The 18,536-nt window shown below is 36.1% G+C and overlaps 1 protein-coding gene and 1 long non-coding RNA gene across 3 annotated transcripts in view; one reads left to right on the top strand and one right to left on the bottom strand.

Annotated features, from left to right (window-relative positions):
* LRRC39 (leucine rich repeat containing 39) overlaps positions 1-18,536 on the bottom strand; it is a 30,024-nt gene that overhangs the window by 2,861 nt on the left and 8,627 nt on the right. Inside the window, exons 1-8 of one of the 2 annotated variants that reach the window (XM_003990363.5) lie at positions 18,060-18,215; positions 14,544-14,736; positions 8,367-8,472; positions 6,680-6,836; positions 5,964-6,100; positions 3,054-3,199; positions 2,177-2,329; positions 821-960 (exon numbers count right to left, since the gene is read on the bottom strand). In XM_003990363.5, coding sequence (XP_003990412.1) covers positions 821-960; positions 2,177-2,329; positions 3,054-3,199; positions 5,964-6,100; positions 6,680-6,836; positions 8,367-8,472; positions 14,544-14,656 — 952 coding nt within the window. In that variant the 5' untranslated portion in view covers positions 14,657-14,736; positions 18,060-18,215. Of the gene's footprint in view, positions 1-820; positions 961-2,176; positions 2,330-3,053; positions 3,200-5,963; positions 6,101-6,679; positions 6,837-8,366; positions 8,473-14,543; positions 14,737-18,059; positions 18,216-18,536 lie in introns of those variants that run through there. The other variant, XM_019837506.3, reaches the window with a different exon arrangement.
* On the top strand, positions 3,837-6,800 carry LOC123379715. Its single transcript, XR_006584586.1, has 2 exons — positions 3,837-4,337; positions 6,414-6,800. It is a non-coding gene; the product is annotated as an uncharacterized LOC123379715 (long non-coding RNA).

An 18,536-nucleotide genomic window follows, 5' to 3' on the forward strand; every position in this document is an offset into this window, starting at 1 on the left:
CCATGATTTATATTACTCTAGTTTCAATGTTTTTATTAACGGAATTGTTTCTTTGGCTTCTTCTAATCTTGGTTTAAGTTAAAGGCTTTAGTTAAGTGATTTAATTCTTAATTATCAGAGACTAAGTGATTGAAATTTATATATCAAAACCTCACATTTTAACTATTGGTTAAAATCTCTGTTCTCTTAATAGTCATCCCTAGGCAGAATATTGTGTTGCTATTTGTGGACTGTAGAAAGAAAAAAGAAATGACAGGGAAGGTAGTGTCCATGAGTACACAGAAATATATAATAAACTGATAGAATTAGGTAGTGAAGATTTAAAGAATCACATCTTCACTCATCTGGTTGTGCTTCAAGCGCTTGGCCAAAGAAATTTATTTCCTGTCTGTCTCTACTTGAAAAATTTTCTGTATATTTACAATTTCTCTCCAAGCCTTTATCAAAATTGTGAACAGATTTGAATTTCATTTTTTTTCCTCCCACAATATATATATATTTTTAAATATTTATTTATTTTTGAGAGAGCATGAGCAGGGGAGGGGCAGAGAGAGGGAGGCAGAGGATCCAAAGCAGGCTCCATGCTGACAGCAGAGAGCCCAATGCGGGGCTCAGACTCACAAACCAAGAAGTCATGGCCTGAGCTAAAGCCAGATGCTTAACCGACTGAGCCACCCAGGGGCCCCTCCTTCCACAATATTGACCAAGAGACAAAATTTGACGGAAAAGGTAAGATGTAATGAGAAATCTATAAAGGAACTTCTGTATATACACATTCTTCTACCAAATATTTGGCTTGTGTTACAAAGAAATCTCATACCTGCTCTTCTCCGTGACTCCTGTATATATATATGCATAAACTGAAGGCCAAATAATTCCCGTTCCTCCTCTTCATCTATGCTTTCACTAGGAGGAAGTGTTACTTCCAATTTCAGTGGGTTGTCTCTGAAGTTGACAAACCTAGCAGTTCACCAAAAAACAGTATTTTTATAGGTGCCGTAGAAGTGAACATTTATTTCCCTAGCGAAAGATCAAATGATAATATGGTAAATTAAAAAAAAAAAAAAAAAAACGGTTTCAATAACCAGACATCGTGGTGAGATGTGATAAATCCTAAGAATCTTTTAAGTTTCTTTTCTAGAAGGAAGAAACCCTAGCTTTAGACAACTTCTTTTCAAAGCTTATAGAAGCAACTGTTAGTTCCTACCATGTATTTAATGTGGAACAGTTCAACTTCCCAGAGCAATTCCAGGGCATCTCAAACATACAATTAATGCTATGAAATTAAAGTTTCTGTGTGTGTGTATGTATGTGTGTGTGTGTGTGTGTGTGTATATATATATATATTTTTTTTTTTAACGTTTATTTATTTTTGAGAGATAGAGCATGAGCAGGGAAGGGGCAGAGACAGGGAGACACAAAATCCAAAGCAGGCTCCAGACTCAGCTGTTAGCACAGAGCCTGACTTGGGGCTCGAATTCACAAACTGTGAGATCATGACCTGAGCAGAAGTTGGACACTCAACTGACTGAGCCACCCAGGAGCCCCTTAGTTTCTGTATATTTTACAGACTTACTTGTGTCTTATTTATCATTGTATCTTCACCATCGATTACATGACCCAGTAGCTGCTGAATTGATGAATGAATGAATGAATGAATAAATGAATGTATGAATGACTCTGTTTTGGAAATTGTAGGATTTGATGTGAATTCTCATGTCTTACATTCTCTGTTAGGAAATTAAATTTTGGAAGTAAGACACTTGAGGGAGTTCTGAGAGTAATTAACTTACATATTTACTCTATAACATGGTTACCTGTGTCCATAGTAGTCTTTTAGAAGGAAAATCACTATTTTTGTACCTTTTGCTTTTATTTGTAGATGAGGTTTGTTAGCAGTTGCAAAGTGATTTTCATAAAAATGTCACCAACCGAGGGTATTCCTTAAAGCTGATAATGCCAGTTTGACTTTTGTTTCAAGGATTCTTTCTTGAATAATTTTAACCAGTGTTATATGAATCCTACTTATGTAATTATAGAATTTCAAAGTTGGAAAAGATTTTTAAATATATTCATTCATATGAATGAGAACTCAAATCAATTCATAAAATTGCTCTGTGTTACTTTGTTCTGCAACCAGAAAGGAACATGTCTCTTTTGGGTCTACAACTTTTACCTCAGATTGGTCATCTCTTCCATGCACACTGGAATATCTTGCAGTTTATTGTTGCTGAGAACAAGAGTACCCAGGTTTTTCATATTGCTGATTGTTTCTGGCAAGCATGTTATTTCATTCCGTTGCAGCCATAATGTATGTAGAGTTTGCATTCTGATGAATTAAAAGAGGTTTCTGTGATTAATCCATACAAAATATGAAAACCCTGATTCTTAACCTAAAATCAAAGAAAGGTAATCTTTTATAACATCTCCTTTAACCAGTATATCAGTTAACTGGTTTCACATTACCTGATCAGGGAAACTGCATCAGAGACAATCCCTACACTACAGTTCTCAGCATGTGGTGGTAGAAGAGAAACCAATGTATTTTAGTGAATTCTTCACTATTTGCATAGGATTTCTTAAAGAACTGCTGTAAATGTTATCTAATCTGAATTAGAGTGTTAGGAGAAAAATCAGAAATTATTAATATGCCCAGTTAGGGCAAGACAAGTATGCATAACAGACTCTGGGCCAGGCTGCCTACATTCAAAACCTAGACTGCACACTTACACTGTGATCTTGAGCAATTTAACATCTCCACATGAGTTTCCTCACACATTCGTAAAGTGCACAGAGTGCCTGGCATGCACTAAATAATGTTATTGTTTGGCATAGTCATGTCAATATGGTCGCTTCAGATAGCCGGTTTTTCTCTCCCCAAACCCTTAGGCTTATTTAAGTAAATGAAAATATTCTGTTAAAAAGTAGCATATTAGTACTACATGGATCTATCGTGATTGATTAGGTAGGGTCCCCTTTGTTTTGTCTATAATTTCTTATTTATTACGGATGGCTTCAACACATCCAATAGCATAGAAAATTATTTATTTTACCTTTCTATAGTATCAGGAAGTTGTTCAAGTCTGTTGCTTCCCATGTCGAGCCACTCAAGAGCAGGCATGTTCAACACAGCAGGAGGGATTGTAGTAAAGTGATTCATACTCAGATCAAGGTGAGTAAGCTTTAACAAATTGCTAAGCTGAAGAGGAAAGCAAAATTTTTCAAAGTGAATGTCCACAACGTAAAGTACTAGAACACTCACATTGCTAAAGGAGATACTTCACATCAAGGAATGTTCAGATTACACTTGGGCTTTATTTAGTCCTAGTAGTCCACAATAAAATAAATTAATTTTGAAATAAAAATAAAGCTAAATAACCTCCAGATAAATTAAAAACTTGTATAGAAAGTTCATCTATTCCAAGAAAACTTATCTTCCAAATACCCAAGTTCCAGGGTTTGCAGAACCTGCTTGTGTTTTCCTTTCATCCTGTATCTGAGATTTGTATGGGAAAACCCAAACTTCAAAATATTATTATCTTTATTGAGCCTTCTTTTTTGTGCCTGATGCTTTACACGCATTATCTCAATCACAGGATTTACCGTTTGGTAATTCTATTTTTTAAATGAAAAACATCAATAAAAATGTATTAAGAATAATATATCAAACACCAGCATGCTCAGCTTAAGAAAAAATATAGAGGTGCCTGGGTGGCTCAGTCAGTTAAGCGACTGACTCTTGATTTCAGCTCAGGTCATGATCCCGCAGGTTTATGAGATTGAGCCTAGCATCAGGCTCCATGCTGTTGGCACGGAGCTTGCTCAGGATTCTCTCTCATCTTTGCCCCTCCCCCTGCACGTGCACGCTCTCTCTCTCTCAAACTTAAAAATATATATATATTGATATGACTGCCTCCTATGTACTCCTTCCTCCCTTCTTCCTTTCCAGAGGGAACCCCTCTCCTGAATTTGGTATTTAAAATTCCTGCATATGTTTTTTTGTTACTATACACAAATATATTTTCTATATATTTCTCTATAATTACTATTATATATGTTTTTACAAAGTTTAATATTTTTATTTGAAGATTTTGATAGTGTGCTTCTCTTTAACTTGCCTTTTTCTCTCAACATCAGTGTCTCAATGTATTCATGGATGCTTATAGCACTAGTTTATTCATCAGCTTTATAAGATGAATATCATATTTCTATTTTATGGACAAAATGGGTGAGAGAGGCCATGCAACTGGAAATGATGGGTGATGTGCACTCAAGTTTTCATGGACCTAAGGCCACAAACCTCTTGCCATATAACCCTGTAGTGAAAGTTTCAAAATGTGAGTAAAAATTTAGTTAACTTTTCCAAAAAACTTTCCATTTATCTAGGCAAGTTCTGTTTTATTTTTATCTCCGGGAATGTTGAGATTCCTTCCACAATTTTAACACCAAAAAAAAAAAAAAAAAAAAAATCCAAAACAAAATGAAACACACACACACCCAGTGTTTTGTGGGTAATGCAAAAAAAGCAGGAAGTTTCCATTTAGGAGGTGATGTTTCTCTGGCTTTAGAATTCAAGCCACGGACAAAACACTTTTTCAAAATCACACCTTTAAAATTTTTCAAACGGTTTAGAATGGAGTATAAAAAGATTGTTTTTACACTGGCATAAATATGTTTTGTGTGTATACATGTATGCAGTGTAATGGCTGAGAGAGAAGTCTCCTGTTGCTGATTTCTCAGTGGTACTAGAACCCTTTGATTTTATCATATTAAAAATGTTATTATCATCTGACAGTCTCTATTTTGCATATGTGAACATTGAGACCTAGTTATATAAAGTGGTGTGTTTGAGGCTACCCAGCTACTTAGAGGCCACACTTGGAAATAATCCCAGGCTCAAATCTTACTTTAGTATTAGTTCCAATAAAACCTATTTCTTATGTGAAAAAATTAAGGTAAACACAGGTTAACAGACATGTCCAAATTCATACAGCATTTTAAATGATTGAACCAATCCCAGAAAGAAAATCACAAGAGTTAGAAATAAAATATTTATTGGCCCTCTTATAAGTATAAATTGTCCCTGTGATCATCATTTTTATCATAAGCAAGTGCATACATTTCATTAACTTGAACTGTTGTAAGATCAAGTAGATATAAATGTAGAAATTGTGTTTTACTTGCCAGAGTGATAATTATTGGTGACATATTTCCTGCTCTGGGGAAAAGTGATATTCTCACCAAAAATAGTGAGTGGAGAATGGAAAAAGGGAATAGTCTTTCTACTTTGAGTTTTATTATTTTCCTTAACTTTATTTTGCAAAGTTAGAACACCTTGGAAATTTCTTTGCTGATTGTAAGATCATTAAATATGTTTGAAGTATGTTTGAAAGCGTCTATATCTCTATGACCAGTTTGGCTTTACTAATAACAAGGTTATCATACCAAAGCAAAGTCTGAAGGCTTTCCAAACCCATTGCCTTGCTTTTACTTGGTAGAGCCAAAGAAGCTAGCAAAGAAACACTTCCTAAACTGAAGAATTCATTTCTTACCACTTCAGCTGTATCTCAAAAAAGGAACACTGTATAAACACCAACTAGTAAACAAAAGAGCTTTTCCATCACCACATTGTGCTTTATAATAACCATTTATTCATCCAATAAGCATTTACTAAGTAACAACTACAAGCTAGCCTGGGCCTTCAATAGGAAATAGAAATAAAAAAGACTCTTTGCTCTGGCCTTTTAGGAGATCACAAATGATGTCAGTACTGTGACAATATTTATGCTAAATAGATACTTCTCTAAAAATGTTATAGTAACAGGAAACGATTACCACTAAATATTTTCTGAAATAAAATGTATAGCATTTCTTCATTAGTGTTATTTTTAATGATCACACAATTAAGAAGTAAACCAGTAGTAGACAGAGAATAAAATCATAGGCATTTATATCTTTCTGACCTCTTGTGGAAGATCACATATATCTCTGTTTACAGCAAGTTCTAGTTTCTCCAAGCTCGCACAATGACTTAATTCCCTGGGGACAGTCTTGATTTTGTTGTAACTAAGAATCAGCTCCTGAAGTTTAGTGAGCAGTCCTACAAAAAATAATACACAATAGAGAGCAGATAGATATAAAACAATGTTTCCAGTTATGAAGTATTATAGCATAACTTACTTGTCAGTTTCGTATTGGCAAATTCACACTTCTTTTCCCAGTATGTGTCCTGCCTCTTCTAAAGATGAAGAGCAGGTTTATCAGTGCTATAAGCAAAAAATATATGGTTTTTTTTTTCCCATTTTGCTTTATCTACACTATATCCTGGTCAATTTTCCATTTGGGGATTGTTTTTTTCTCATCTAAGGAATCTTTCTAATTTTCTCTCTTGCCCTCAACCTATTCTCTTCTAGGAGGATTAGCTGAACAAGAAATATCATTTCCAGAATCTATACAATAATATTTCCAAAGAGACTTTTCTTGCATTGAATTCTCATCTTAAATCACCTCAGTAAATCCTAGATGCTTGGATCCCCTGGAACCTTCAATTTAGATGTTTATAATTTCCTCAAGGCTTGGGGCTATGTAAAGATGAGGTCTTTACTCCATGTATCAAAAAAAAAAAAAAAAAAAAAAAGAATTCTCAGTAAAAAACAGAAATTAAAGCAATCTTCCTTACCAATTCCTCGAGGTATCTCTGAAATTGTGTTTCGAGATAAATCTAATACAATGAGGTTCTGAAATCTTCCAATGAATTCAGGAATTTTCAACAAACCAGTTCTATGAAGTTGCCATTCCTGTAGCTGACTCAGTTTCAGTAGAGAAGAAGGGAGGGTCTAAACTCAAGTAAAAGAAATGACAGAATTACTATATTACTTAAATTATTTTAGTATCATGTCACACTGGAGTATAATTGTAGAGAGATTGATTTGTAAAAGAACTTTTCCTTACAAATTTTCCTAAATGGTTATATTTCCAAGTGCTTTGTGTTACTTCTAAGTTTTAAGACCTTTACTTTGGGAGTGGGGGTGCTAAACCTTGGTGCTCCAATCAGAATAAACAAAAAGAATGTATTTTGGCCAATAGCGTACACACATAGAGCTATGCTCTAAAGATGTTGTTGTTTTAGGCTTTTTTAAGAGTACACATATGCAGTTGAAATGAGAACATGATGGTTAGTTGAAATCACAAAGAAACCAAAAAATCATTTTAATCAATAATTCAAACTTGTCTTCCCCTTCTTTTTTAAAAAAAATTTTCATGTTTATTTATTTTTGAGAGAGAGAAAGAGAGAGTGAGCAGGGGAGGGGCAGAGAGAGAGGGAGACACAGAATCCCAAGCAGGCTCCTGGCCCCAAGCTGTCAGCTTGTCGTGGCTCAAATCCACAAACTGCAAGATCATGACCTGAGCCAAAGATGGACACCCAACTGACTGAGTCACCCAGGCGCCCCTCTTCCCCTTCTGTTTTGAAATATTTTATAAAAGGTTTTTAAAAAAAAAATTTTTTTTTTAACATTTATTTATTTTTGGGACAGAGAGAGACAGAGCATGAACGGGGGAGGGGCAGAGAGAGAAGGAGACACAGAATCGGAAACAGGCTCCAGGCTCTGAGCCATCAGCCTAGAGCCCGACGCGGGGCTCGAACTCAAGGACCGCGAGATCGTGACCTGGCTGAAGTCGGGCGCTTAACCGACTGCGCCACCCAGGCGCCCCTATAAAAGGTTTTTACAGATTTTTTTGAATTTAAAGATTTTAAGAGTTTCAACTATTCTGAACTCTTTGCCTTTTCTCTTTCAACCTAAAGTAGCCAAAAGGGAAAATAAAGGACCTACACCCTTAGCTAGTCATACCTATATGTATGAACATAAACACTGGCCCAAGGGATAGAGGCCCTTACAAAAATTAGAGTGTGCCTAATGTAATTAAGCAAGTGTGTGTCTGTGTGTGTGTGTTTATGAGAGAATATGAACTGGGTGGTAGACCTCGAAAAAAAATGAATATTCTGTTCTTTTTTGTGGGTTTTAACTGAGCATTTATTTTGGAAAAGCTGTATGATTTTTGTTAAGCAAATGGTCATCTTTTTATAGAAAATGAGAAATTGCTTATTAGTAGGATTAGTAGGAGAAAAAATTGCAAATGACCTAAATTTAGACAGAGTTTCAGCAAATTGAATTTTTACCAAAAAAAAAAAAAAGTGAAGTTATATTTCTTTTCAGTTGTTCATGTTGCCCCAATTCATTTGGTGTATTATTAAAATGAGAATTCTAACTATTCCAGACTTAATCACACAGTCTCAGAATCATTTTCTCAACTCTCCCATAAAATGCAAAATATAGAAAATCAAATAGTACTTGTATGAAGCTAACCTTCCATTCCTCTTTTTCTATCTTCAAAATGACTCTTCCATCTTCTCTGATGACCTTTTCCCTTAGTTTGGTTAAGCTTACTCGTTCTTCCCAGATTCGCACTAGCCTAAGAGACCAGAAAACATTTTAGTTGACCCATAATGACACAGGTAGCATTCACTTTTACGTAAAAAGTGACCCATCAAAACAACCACTTGACTAATAGTATCTGGAAATCAAAAAAAGGATTCGTTTTGCAAGAATTATAAATATGATTAGTTTCATAAATGCCCTATATTTAAGTTTTTGAAAAGTGTCACAATGCTCCATAGATTTTTTTTTAAATAACAGCTTTATTGAGCTATAATTCACATACCATAAAATCAACCCTTTTAAAGTATGCAATTCAATGGTTTTGGATATATTCACAGAGTTGCTCACCAACACCACTCTCTGATCCAAAACATTTTCATCACTCAAAAAACTCTATACCCAAGGCTAACTGGTGCAGCCACTGTGGAAAACAGTATGGAGGGTCCTCAAAAAATTAAAAATAGAACTATCCCATGATCCAGCAATTGTACTACTAAGTATTTACTCAAATAATGCAAAAATACTAACTCAATAGCATTATGTACTATAGCCAAATTTTGGAAACAGCCCAATTGTTCATCAACTGATGAATGGATAAAGAAGGAAATATTAGCCATAAAAAAGAGTGAAATCTTGCCATTTGCAATGATATGGATGGAGCTAGAGAATATTATGCTAATGTGCTAATGAGAAAGAAACACCACATGATTTCAGTCATGGAATTTAAGAAATAACTGAGCAAAGGCTCCTGGGTGGTTCAGTGGGTTAGGTGTGAGATTGAGCCCCATGTCAGGCTCTGCACCTGCAGTGGGATTCTCTTTCTCTACCTCCCTGCTCTACCTCTCTGCCCCTCCCTGCTCATGCTCTCTCCCTCTCAAAATAAATTTTAAAAAAAAGAGAGGGAGAGAGAGACTGCTAAAACACTTTTAAACAAAGAAATGAACAAAGGGGGAAAAAAAAAGAGGCAAACCAAGAAACAGTTTTTAATTATAGAACAAACATGGCTACCAGAGGGAAGGTGCATGGGGGGATGGGTTAATTAGGTGATGGGGATTAAGGAGTGCACTTGCTGAGATGAGCACCGGATGTTGTATGAACTGTTGAATCACTATATTGTACACCTGAAACTAATATTACACTGCACATTAAGTGGAATTTAAATTAAAACAAATAAAAAAACAACAACAAAAAACCTCCACACCCATTAGCAGTCACTCTCCATTCCTTCCTTCCTCAGCCCATGGCAACCACTAATCTACTTCCCATTTCTATGAGATTATACAATATTGTGGTCTTTCCACATAGCATAAGTTTATTCAAAGTTCACCTGTGCTGTAACATGTTTCAGTACTGTATTCCTTTTTATTGAAGAATAACATTCCACTGTTCTGTTGATCAGTTCGTCAGTTAATGGACATTTGGGTTAATTCCACTCTTTGGCTATTATGAATAATGCTGCTATGAACATTTGTGAACAAGTTCTTGCGTAGATATATGTTTTCATTTATCTTGGGTACAGTTCTAGGAGTAGAATTGCTGCATCATATTATAATTCTATTTTGAACTTTTCTTAGGAACTGCCAAACTAGGTCCAAATTGCTAGTACCATTTTACCTTCCCTCCAGCAGCACATGAGGCTTCATGCCTTGCCATTCTTGCTTACATTTGTTATGGTCCATGTTTTTGATTATAGCCATCCTAGTGAGTGCAAAGTGGTATCTCATTGTTCTGTTGACTTGCATTTATTAAACATCTAATTCATGGATAGTTAATAACTTTTTAATGACTTGCAAATAATACAGTCCAACTTCAGAGTTAAGTTATATGTGATTACATTCCAATTTTACTCAGATTTTGTTTTTCAGATATAAAAATGCATAAAACCTTCATCATTCTGGAATACATCCCTATTGATTTTTGGTACATTGCAAATATACATAACAGTAATAGTAAGCTATGAAAATGACTAGTAAAAGGTTGCAAATGGTTTATTTCTATACTAGAAAATTTTTATATTCAATTACATCACTTTTCTAAAAATTAGAACTATTCAAACAGTAAGCATGATGATTGCTAACTACTTGATACTCACTAAGAGATCTATGTATTTCAGGACAAGATTTAATGACAAGTGTAATCAGGTGTCTTGTTCCCCAACCTTTTACTTAAAGAACTCATTGAGCAACGATTATATGCCAAATGCGACGCTGCACATTGTGCATGCAGAAAGCTCCGTCTTTAATGAGTTTACAGTGAGGCTATTATTCAAGTCTATTTCCATCTCTACAATGATTCCTAAGTTATTTCTGGATCTGAATTTCTATGATCTAAGTCCAGAATGTATCACTTAATTTGGTGACCGTGGACAACACATACCACCTCTGTGGGCTTTGCCTATAAAAATGGGGTTTCGATTAAATAATGTCTAAGTTCCCTTCCAGCTCTGGTATTCTATAATTCATCCACTGCTTAATTCAAGCTTGATGTTCTTTCAATTTTACATAGAAATTTTCTACCTCCTATGAAACTCTTTTATCATAGTCTAAAGACTTTCCCAGATTTTGTCACACCAACTCTTTCCTAAATGCTTGATTTCCTCAAGACAGCTTGGCATCAAAAGACAATGAGGTCAATTTCTGTTTAAACTTGATGCTTTTTGAACTAAATCTTTAGCCACCTTTAGCTGAGAGAAGAAGCATTAGATTACATTCCTTTTTTAATTTTTTTTTAATGTTTTTATTTATTTTTGAGACAGAGCATGAGTGGGGAGGGGCAGAGAGAGAGGGAGACACAGAATCCGAAGCAGGCTCCAGGCTCCAAGCTGTCAGCAAGGAGCCTGACGCGGGGCTCGAATTCACAGACCGTGAGATCATGACCTGAGCCAAAGTCAGAAGCTCAACCGACTGAGCCACCCAGGTGCCCCAGTATTAGATTACACTCTTAATCATTTTACCCCTTGCCTGTTTTCCACAGAAAGAACTTGAAGCTACTAAAATTAAATGGTTCTTAACTAAACACGTATGATAGGTGACATTCGGGAGTTTAGAAGCAAGTCACGATTCCCGCCCACTGTTTTAAAAAAGGAAATGATGGGGCGCCTGGGTGGCTCAGTCGGTTGAGCATCCGACTTTGACTCAGATCACGATCTCGCAGTCCGTGAGTTCGAGCCCCGCGTCAGGCTCTGGGCTGATGGCTCGGAGCCTGGAGCCTGCTTCCGATTCTGTGTCTCCCTCTCTCTCTGACCCTCCCCCGTTCATGCTCTGTCTCTCTCTGTCTCAAAAATAAATAAACGTTAAAAAAATTTTTTTTTAATTAAAAAAAAATAAAAAAGAAAATGATTTGTTAAGAATACTCTAGAGTTAGGGCTCCTGATGGCTCAGTTGGTTGAGTATCTGACTCCTGATCCTGGTTCAGGTCATGATCTCACGGTTTGTGAGATCAATCCCTACATCGGGCTCTGTGCTGACAGCAAGGAACCTGCATGGGATTCTCTCTCTCTCTCTCTCTCTCTCTCTCTCTCTCTCTCTCTGCCCCTCCCCTGCTCATTCGCTCTTGTTCTCTCTCTCTCAAAAGCAATCAATCAATTAAAAAAAAAAAAAAAAAAGAGTACTCTTGGGGCACCTGAGTGGCTCAGTCAGCTAAGTTACTGACTCTTGATTTCAGCTCAGGTCATGATCTCATGGTTCATGGGTCCGAGCCACATATTGGGCTCTGTGCTGACAGTGTAGAGCCTGCTTGGGATTCTCGCTCTCTCCCTCTCTTTCTGCTCCTTCCCTGCTGGTGCTCTCACTTTCTTGAAATAAATAAACTTAAAAAAAATTTAAAAAGAGTACTCTAAAGTCAAGTTTATCATAATTGTAGAATACAAATATAATGGGTTTCATAAGAATAGCTTTATATATAAAGGGCCCATCTAGGGAGATGTAAGACCTGAGGTGAATATCATGCTTCCTGAGTCGGATTGCTTGAGTATGAATACCAGTTCTGCATTTATTAGCATTGTGTTCTTTGAATTAGGCCTATCTCTCAGGTTTTCTGTCTCTTTAAAAGGTAGAAAATGAACACTCATGTGTGGCAGAGACTGCTTGTCATTCCCCTGTATCTGTTACTCCTCTTCTTCCTCAATAGTAGATGCTCTAAATTCAACTGGGCACAAGACTTCATTTAGCCATCCTTCCTTGTAGTTAGATATGTATCGTATCAATGGGATGTTAACAGAAGTAGTAGTGTGTGCCACTTCCTGCTAGCTGGAATCAAACATGTTGGCTGAGGTTGGTGAATCTATTTGGGGCCATTGGGTGACATCCATTCCACTAGGAATGGAAGTCATGCACAGTTGAGCAACAAGATAAAAGCCTGACCATGGGCAACACAGACCATCTGACTCAGTGGAGTGCTATTCCAGCCATAGATCAAGTACCAGGAAAAGTTAACATGTCTTGTGTAGAAAATATTATTTTGGTTTTCCATCTCTCATAATGCAATATAATCCTCATCAAGACACTGTTTCAGTATGTTGAGAGGATTAAATGAGATAGTACAGATAAAACATTTAGCAGAGTACTTAGTAAACAGTAAGTGCACAACAAACGGCTGCTACCTCATCATTGTCAGCATCATTATTCTCTTGACTGGCTTTGGTTGGGAAGAGTGGCCCTTCCCCAGCCGAATTTTTGTTTTTACAGATAGCGGACACAAAATAGTTGCTTATCAAGAACGTACCTTTCCCCCTCTTCTTTGCTGGGAGAATAGCTGTTATTTTCAAGTACTTATACTTCCCCCAAGTAACCCAGGTATAAATCTTAATTTATATAAACCAATCACATAGTCTCATTCTCCTAGAAGGGAACTGCATTAGGGGAGTACAAATTACCCAGTTCTGGTCAATGAGAGGTGAAGGAGAGGTTTGCTAAAACACCTCAGAAAGGCTTCCTCAAGAAACAGAAATAGTTTCCACTCTTCTGATAACATAATGAGGTCTGGCTATGTTGCCTGGAAGTACACCAGTCATTCTGTGACACTGAGGGAGGCTACCCTAAGAACCAAAATGAGACACTGAGATTAGCAGTCGGAAGTGATAAAAAGAAGCTGAATCTCTAAAGCTGTTAAAGCTTTGGAACTGCCTTGCCTCAGGACTTCCCTCTTCCTTAAGCCATTTTTATTTGAATTTTATGGTATTTGCTAACTGACACAAGAGCATTTTTTCCCACTGAAATATAATTGTCATATAACATTGTATTAGTGTCAGGTGTACAACATAATGGCCCAATATCTGTATATATTGCAAGACAAAAGACAACTTAATATTTAGAAAGAGACCTAATGAATGAGAATTGTAGGGATCCATGAGGAAAGTGGGTATTCTTGCAAGATTAGATAGAATACTTTGGAGACATCCAATCAGAAAAGTGGGCAGCTATCAAGAAGGCAAAGGAAATGAGAGCCAAATTATTTAAGTACAGCCCAAATCAAGGAATCAGGTGATCCACAGGGAACCTGGCTGAAACTCACTGCTATTCAAATAGGTGAGAATCTATACTACCTACCATTGCTAGATGCTGTTTTAGTACCTAGGGACTATTATACTGAACAAGCCATCAGTGAAAAGTAGACTAAAAGATACTAATCAAACTATGATAAATGTTGACCAGATTCCTATGAGGGCCCAAGATAACTATTTTTTTTAATGTTTATTTATTTTGAGAGAGAGAAACAGAGAGAGGGAGAGTGCCAGCAGGGGAGGGGCAGAGAGAGGGAGGGAGAGAGAATCCCAAGCAGGGTCTGCACTGACAGTGCAGAGCCCGACACAGGACTGGATCTCATGAACTGGGAGATCATGACATGAGCCTAAATCAAGAGCCAGATGCTTAAACGACTGAGCCACCTGGTGCCCCAACTACATACAGACAGTTGGGTTTTTGTGGCCACCATCACATAGTCACACTTAATTGAGTCAGGGATATCCCTGTAGTTATATTTTGACTTTTCAGTAAATAAAAATCTCTATCAAATTCAACAATAAGGCACTTAATAAGTGCTCTTTTTCTAGAATGATGATGTTCTGAATTTTCACTAATTCAAAATAATAAACATGTTAAAGCATACTTCTGTTGAAATTCCTTCTCTCGCTTCAGGTCTTCATTGTGTTTCTTTATTCTTTCTTCCCAAACTTCCTTTACAGCATTGACAGCTCCAGTACAAACCACATTTTCTGACATGATTTCTCCACATTGTCACAGAGTCATCAACTTCATTAGGTTCTGAATAGCTGAATCACAGATGCCATCTCAAAAAGAACCTAATTGTACCAGAGGGGGAAAAAAGAATGTGTTTCAGAACATTCACAAAGTTCCAAAATGATCCTAGTAGCGTATATTTATTGAACACTTTCCATGTTCCCAAAATTATTTATACACTTTACATATCATGTCTCATTTAATAATCCTCATAAAAATCCTATGACATGGGTGCTTTCATTGTCTGTAATATACAGATGAGAGAACTGAGCCTTGAAGATGGGCAATTTGTTCAAGGTCTCATATCTAATATGTGGCAGAGGTGGGAATTGAAGCCAAGTCAACTTCCTTTGTTACTATGTAATTTGCAGTAATGAAAAACTGCAACTAGTTTACATGCCCAGTTATATGAAAATGGCTAAGTAACAGATATATAAATTTAAGACCAGCGTCTTGGGATATCTACTTAATCTAGATGCTATAGGCACAGGCGGGAATTCAGTTAAGTGGCATTATACTAGGATTACTGGCTCTTCTAAAATAAATTGCAAAGGGATAGATGTAATATTGAGGATTGTGACCTGAATCTCAGAAAGGAAAGGAAAATAAAAATAGGGGATTGGTTATGTAAATTATGGTAGATTCATTTGATGGAATATTCTTTGCCTTACAAATAATTGTATTGATTTTTTCTTCAAATTGCATTAGCAATAGTGAAAGAACATGATCCACAATTAATCATTTCCTTCCAAATTCAGGAAGTCAAAGATGTCCACAATCACAACTATTCAACATTTACTGGAATGCTGTAAGGCAAAAGAAGCAAATAGAAACGTATAAAGTTTGGAAAGGAAGAAGTGAAATATGCAACAGTGTAGGGGGACAGGTACTTTTATACACTAAAGGTGACCATATTTGTTATTGTCTGTGGAGAGAAATTCGGTCATATCTATCAGTCTTACAAATGCACATTCACATTCATAAGAATTTGTACTGCAAATGTTTTCAATTGTAAAATTACATATTATAAAGTAATTCACTTCAGTGTTTTTCATAAAAGCAAAAGATTGGAAGCAATATAACCTTTAATCGATAAATTATAGTACATTCATATCATGGGAAATATATAGCTCCATAAAGGAAGTAGAACATTTTATATACTGATGGAAGCCATGATCTCCAAAATGTATGACTATGCCATGATTTAATTTTTCCATCCCAATGAATATGGATATTTGGGTACCAGAGTTTTGCTATTATGAGCAATATTTTCCCCAAATTCTTGTCCTTATCTTCATGGTGCTCAAGTGGGTATTGCTTCTATTGGGTATACACCTAGGACTTGAACTGCTGGATCATAGTGAATGTGAATGTTCAAATTTATAAGACAGAGCCAAATTGTTTTCCAAAGTGACTGTGCCCATTTATACTTACTACAACTATACAAGGTTTCCATTGATGTACATCCTCACCATCACACTGCTGTATAAAATCTCATTATGGTCACAATTTATACTTCCCTGACTACTAAATGCCATAGTTTAATATATAAAGATTGTCCAATTAAATAAAATACAAAATCCTGTGTATTGTTTATAAGAGGCACACCTAACATAAAAATAGGAAAAAATGGAAAGTATAACATAGAAAAAGATCCATGCCTAGATTTATACCCAAGAGAAATGAAAACTATGCTCACAGAGAAACTTGCACACGAATGTTGAAGTTGCATTATTCACAATAGCCAAAAAGTGGAAACAAATGGCTGTCAACTGACAATGGATAAACAAAATGTGGTATATGCATACAATGGAATATTATTCTCCCGAAAAAGGAATAAGCTCCGATACATGCTACATTGTAGACGAACTTTGAATGAAAGTATACTAAGTGAAAGAAACCAGACACAGAAGACCATGTATATGGGATCCATAGAGAGAAAAAAAAAGTAGATTGGTTATATCCAGGGGCTTTTCAGAGGGGGAGATGGGGAGTGACTTCTAAGGGTACAAAGTTTCTTCTCTGAGTGATAGAAATCAACTTTTGAAATAAATCAACCCATGACAAAGCAAGGAAGACATGTTTACATCTAAAGAGCAGAATGTAGTAAGTATAATACATCTTGAAAATATAAAAATAAGAATAAATGCTTTAACAGAATGTGAAAGAAGGAAATGGAGGTGTAGAGGAAAGAACACCAAAAGCCACATCTTCAAAGTGGGGAGTCATAGATACTGTCTCTATTTTATGGAATGAGAACTAGAGACTTAAGTATTTGTTTAAAGTTCTAAAGGTAATCAAGAGAGAAACTAAAACTAAGAATATAACTCTAGAAGGGTGTAAGTGAATTTGAGCATCTTTCATAATGAAGTTCCGTAGATTATGCCTAAAGTTGATCAATAATAACCCCCCTTGAACAAGAAAACAGGAACAAAGGTGGTGACTACTGAAAACAAAATCCTGTCACTTCTAGAGTGACAGAAAAGGGGCAGAGAATACTGCTTTTCATTATTAATCTCCTCTAAATTATTAATTTCTTTAACAGTATGCAGTGCAAAAAAAAACTATGCAATGTGAGAGAGAGAGACAGGGATGGGAGAAAAACTCCATTACAGAGGAAAAAATGTTTGCAATTTTAGGATGGATATATAATTGCCAATATTCAGCAAATTATTAGGAGAGGGTCCCTACTTTTAAGCAATGCCTGCACAATTAGCATAGGAACAGGTTGCAAGATCTTTTTGCCAGCAAGAAACCTTGGCATACAGGTGCCGCCTAATCCAAACCCCTAGGTACATCACAGTGAACCTACAAATTTATTGTCTCAGATTTGAATAAGGTTGAAGTGTTTATCAGATAAGAAAACATTTTTTAAAACTATCAAGTATCTACATGTGAATGTGTATTTTTAAACATATATAACCATTCATATGCTAATTAGGTTTCTCAGTTTGCCATTAAACTTGACCCAGCCATCAGTTTTCCTTTACCAGCAACCAGTTCCCCTTCGAGGAAAACAAGTCAGTAATAACATATGTATTTCTGCTGCTAGCATAGGATTATGTTCCCTCCAATGACTACCATAACACAAAAGCGCATAGTATGGCAAGGACATAACTGGGAGAGTCTGCTTTCTAAAGGCAAAAGAAAGCAAAACAACAAACAAAAACAAAACTAAACTAAAAAAAAAATGCTTAACTTTTACAGAAATCCATCTTCCAGAGGAAGACAATTACATGAATGACTATGAGACCCCAAAAGAGACTTGTAAATTCAATTCCAAGTTCAGTTGTGCATTCCAGCAGATTCAGACCCAGTAAAGGCATCATCAGCAATCTATTTCCATGTGAAGAATAGGAAAGAAGTGCTTTGGAAAAATACTTACCACTGTCAGAGGACACAGAAGCTGACATGCCCAAAATTAGTGATTATCAGCTGAAAGAGGATTTCAGGGAGAATTGTTTTCCATGTGGCTCCAGATGATTAAAATCCTCAGTCAGACTTGTAACCAAGTGAGATGTAATGTCAGCCTAGTTCTAATTTTAGATCTTGGACAAAGCTGAGAATAGCAAGAATCACATGGAGCTTCTGTGCAAAGGATCAAGTGATAACGTATGTGCATGCATTCTGTACACTGCAAAATACTGTATATGGGGTGTTATAAAACTATCAGGTAGAACTATTTGTAAGCTGCAGATATAAAGAACTCCTATTGAAAGTCCTTCCATTTTTCATGACTTACACATTTTGAATATTTAATAGAATTTATCTGTTCCCAGCAGAGAAACTTGAAAACTTGAGAATGCACGGCACAACAAAAACCCTACGTGGTAAACGATAGATCTGTAAATATTTAAACTAA

This window comes from Felis catus, chromosome C1 (genome assembly GCF_018350175.1).
Source record: "Felis catus isolate Fca126 chromosome C1, F.catus_Fca126_mat1.0, whole genome shotgun sequence".
NCBI lineage: Eukaryota > Metazoa > Chordata > Mammalia > Carnivora > Felidae > Felis > Felis catus.